Source organism: Sesamum indicum, linkage group LG11, assembly GCF_026168435.1.
Source record: "Sesamum indicum cultivar Baizhima isolate 11 linkage group LG11, ASM2616843v1, whole genome shotgun sequence".
Lineage (NCBI taxonomy): Eukaryota > Viridiplantae > Streptophyta > Magnoliopsida > Lamiales > Pedaliaceae > Sesamum > Sesamum indicum.
This window is the reverse complement of record NC_142667.1, coordinates 8,136,690-8,141,154: the sequence shown is the minus strand read 5'-3', so window position 1 is coordinate 8,141,154 and position 4,465 is coordinate 8,136,690. Positions and strand designations below refer to the sequence as shown.

At 35.5% G+C, this 4,465-nt stretch overlaps 1 protein-coding gene across 1 annotated transcript; it reads right to left on the bottom strand.

Annotated features, from left to right (window-relative positions):
• On the bottom strand, nt 1–2,660 carry LOC105173789 (3-ketoacyl-CoA synthase 20). The gene is made up of 2 exons (XM_011095668.3): nt 1,834–2,660; nt 1–1,028 (listed from the first exon to the last, which is right to left on the bottom strand). The coding sequence occupies exons 1-2, from the start codon at nt 2,584–2,586 to the stop codon at nt 261–263; spliced, it is 1,521 nt and encodes a 506-aa protein (XP_011093970.1). The 5' UTR covers nt 2,587–2,660; the 3' UTR covers nt 1–260.
• Between the last annotated feature and the right edge of the window lie 1,805 nt (nt 2,661–4,465).

The following is a 4,465-nucleotide window of genomic DNA, read 5'->3' as shown; positions in this document are numbered from 1 at the left end:
TTGCCTTTAAACCATGGAATTAATTTCTAATCCCTTATTAGTTGGGATATAATCACCAAACTATATATTGGATTAGGCATGAAAGTGTCCTATCATGTTTAATCCAATCTATCAAAACAAGGCCTCAAACACAAGTGCTATAAGTTTTGCACCTCAGTTATAATTACATAAAATACGAAATACACAATTTCACCAATTTATAACATAAGGTCATATATATCTGTGGACTTTTCCAAAATAATTAAACTACAAGTACAAACTCAGTTGGTGACGTTGATGGGAAAGTGATCAATGACATCGCTCCAGGGGTTGTCCGCTCTGGCAGGATCGATAGTCCTCAACGCACGCCACACTGCACTGCCACACTTGAAACCCGTTCCAAACGCAATCTGCCAGATGCAGTCACCTCTCTGGATTCGCCCTTTCGCTTCTGCATATGCAAGTTCATACCAAATCGAACTACTTGAAGTATTACCGTACCTGTAAAGCGTCATTCTAGACGGCTCCATTTGCCATTTTGTGAGGTTCAAATTCTTCTCCACCTCATTCAACACAGCCTTTCCGCCGGTATGGATACAGAAATGATCGAAGGCGAGCTTGAAATCAGGAACGTATGGGCTTATGCCTTTAATTTTGAATAATTTCCTCACCATATTGTTGGCGAGGAACAAGAGTTGCTCGGAGATGGGAAGGACTAGTGGCCCAAGAGCTGCGATGTTTGCTTTCAGGGCTTTTCCTGCAACTGCCGTTAGGTCTTTCGATATTGATAGGCCGAGGTTTCCTTCATCGTCTGCTTCTTGGAATGCGCATGTGTAGGCCTTGTCGTCCGCACCATGGTGGGTGCGGACGGTGTGCTCGAGTTCGTATTTCGATCTTTGGTAGTCCGAGTATCGGTTGGATAAAAGGAGTGCGGCGCCACCCATGCGAAAGAGGCAATTGGAGATGTGTTTTGATCTGTCGTCACCCACATAATAGCTTGAGGTTGGGCTCTCTAAACTCATAACTAGGGCGTAGGTTTTTGGTCGAACCTGCGGACGTTGTAGTCAGGATGTCAATATATAATGTTAACTATATAATTGCACTACAAAAAATTTAATTATTAATTTCCATCATTGTAAAGATTGCAGCTTAAAATAATGGTTTATTAATAATATCACAATTAAAAAAAAAATTAAGAGTCGACCACAATTAATAAATATTTGTTATAATTTAGCTGTAGCTAAAACATTTGCTATGCTTTTTATTTGCGGCTAATATTCTGACATCGCTTGCAAAAGATACGAATAATAATCATTACGCGTTTGTAGTTAATCAGTCTTTACCATACTTTTCACCTTTAACCATATAGGAAGGGGATAACTTAATGGTGGCCTTTTTTATCCTGTACAAATTGATTTCGCAATTTGGTTCTGTAACTTTATAATTTTGGTAATTTTAATCCTTTTTCGACCAATTTGACTAAAAATTGCAATTTACTTGTAATTTTAGTCCTATAAATAAATCCACGAAGGACAAAAAATGTCAACTCTTTCAAGTTATAGGATTAGAAATGCCAACGTTTCCTAAGTTACAAAACTAAAATTGCAATATAATTGGGTTATGTGCAAATCACGTGTAATTTTTCAGTCAATTATTATCAAATTTTTAAAATTACAAAATTAATTACGAAAATCAATATGTGTAGGATCAAAATTACCACCCTGATAAGTTATAGGACTAAAATTGTATTATTTTTTTCCCCCTATAGTAAGTAGCCATTATAAAAATCAATATTTCTTGTATTGTTGGTTGGTGGGAAGGATTTTTCAATCTTCAAATTCTTATATTTCTAACCTGTAGAAGGCATTTGGCGAGGTCCACAGCAATCACTCCAGCACTGCAGCCCATGCCGCCCAAGCAGTAGCTCAGCACATCATCTCTAAGCTTGTATCGGTTAACGATCATGGCGGAAAGTGACGGCACTGGATTGAACGTCGAGATATTCACTATAACCACTCCAATATCACGAGGGTTCACCCCAGTTTTCGCCAAGAGATCACCCACAGCTCCGGATATCACAGTCTCCGCCTCCCCCCGGCCACAGTCGAAAGCGGATTTCGGTGGGAACTGGTTCCAGCCATAAACAAACACATTATTACTAACTCCAGATTTCTCCATCACTTTTCTACAAAATTCAGTGCTTTCAGGGCTTACAACAGTCTCCAGTCTCCGGCAAATACTATCCCTGGAGATGAGGAACGACGGGTCGTGCTTGTAACACGCGAAGTCCACCAAGTAAACCCTTCTAGGACGACGCACGATTGTGGTGAAAATGTATATGGTTCCCATTAATAATGAAGACAAGGAGACGAACCCGACGATGAAAGAACAACGACCGTTTGCATAATATTTGTAGAGCTGAGTTATGGTTGTTTGGTCGAAGTAAAGAGCTGAGAGGTGGTGGATTGGAGCACAAAGAATTGCAGGGATGATGAAGAGGTACACTGATTTGGAAATTACAAGCTTTGTGTAGGTTTTGAGCTGATCAGAGAAGGAAAGATTATTGGGTTGTTTGTGATAACTGGGACTGGTATTTTGTGCTGCCATTGTTGTTGTTGTGAGAGTTTTGAGCGAGGATGGAGAAAAGAGTGTTCCTACTCCCTATAAATAGGCAAAGGAAAGGCTGAATCCCACTTTGTTATTATACAATGTGTTACTGAACGGTGAACAATCTTCTAAGTCATATTAGGGAAAAAATTCTAATTTTGGTCCAGTTTTTTAGGCCGATGGCAATTCTAGTCCGGGCGCAATTTAAAATAGTGAATCAGGACAATAATTCTAAAAAATTGATAATTTACGAAAAAAATATTCTAATTTTGCTGGAACCACGCACATGATGCGCACGTGACCACATAAATTTGTGGATCTCTCCAAAATCTGGCGAATTAGCTTACGTGGAAGATCTTTTCAACCGGTGCTTACGTGGCAAAGATGACGTGTTTTAGAAATCCACGTAAATCGACTGAAAAAATACTTTCGTGTAAGCTAATTCGTCGAAATTTGGAGAATTCCCAAATTTTTGTGGTCATGTGCGCAACACACAATTCCGGCAAAATTAGGGCATTTTGTCTTTAAATCGCCAATTTTTTAAAATTATTGTCCTGATTCGCTATTTTAAATTGAATTTGGAGTAAAATTGCCACAACCACTAAGAAGCTAGACCAAAATTGTATTTTTCCCAATATATATATACTTATATATCATTTATGATGTTAGAAGAAATGATGTTATTAATAAAAACACATTTTCGTAAAATTAGTAAAATTTATTGTTAATTTAGGTTAGCAACGAATTTAGAAAAAAAATATTTATTTAGTAATTACGATTCGTTGCTGATTTTAACAAGCGAATCTTTTTGTTGTTGATTTTAGCAAGAAAAGTATTTTATTTGGCAATATACATGTAATCAGTGCTTTGAACAGTTTGCACGTGTCCTCATCATCTATTTTTTTTAATGAAAATTTGAGCAAATGACTAAATATATCTATTTTTTATTAATTTTGAGATTATTTTAGAAACATTACAAAAATTACAATATTTAACCATGGCTAATTGTCATGGTTAATAACAAAATAGCGGTACCAAATAGTCATGGACCACAGTCATGTAATGATTGTTGGCCGTGGTATCTGCGATGGCGGGTAAAATATTTGCCATGACAAATAACTTTTTTTTTGGTAGAAAATCTATATTTTTGCCTCGATTTTATTTAACCGTGGTCAATAAAAATTATTTACCAAGATTTTTAGTCCATGTATAGTTATTAAACTTGTAGCTAATAGTTATTTTTTTTTTTCTAATGAAACACTACAAAAAAAGAATGGCTTAATAGCAACGAAAAAACTAACATCGAGCTAATTAGCAAATAAAATTCTCATTACTAATCTATATTTTTTAATACAAAAAATTTACTTGCTAATGAATTTAGAAACAAAAGGTTTAGTCGCTAGCGAATTCACCAAGAAATTGTTTGAAATATATATTAAATAATGTAAATTAGCAACCAAAACTTTACTTGCTAATTAGCTCACTACTGATTTTAGCATCAAAACTTTTCGTAACTATTGAACCATTTTGTTGTGGTGAAATTCCTAAAGTAGGGGATTAAATATGTCGAATTTTCTCAATTTTTTAGATTATTTTGAAAATCTTGTGAAGCAGAGTACTAAAAGTATTGAACCTCCTATCAAACTAAAAGTGTAATTTTGTCGGGAAAAACTCTTACTTTCAGTTCTCCTACCACTGTTCTTTAGACAATTGATGAAAAAAAACTACGTGCAAATCATATGGTTGTTTTCCTCCATTTGAAAAAAATAAAAGTCACGTCACTGAGAAGACGGGGGAGTGAAAGGCAATAAAAAGAGAATGAATATTTTTTTAAAAAAAAATATATAATTGAAATGGAAGTAAATCCTAAATAATCTCC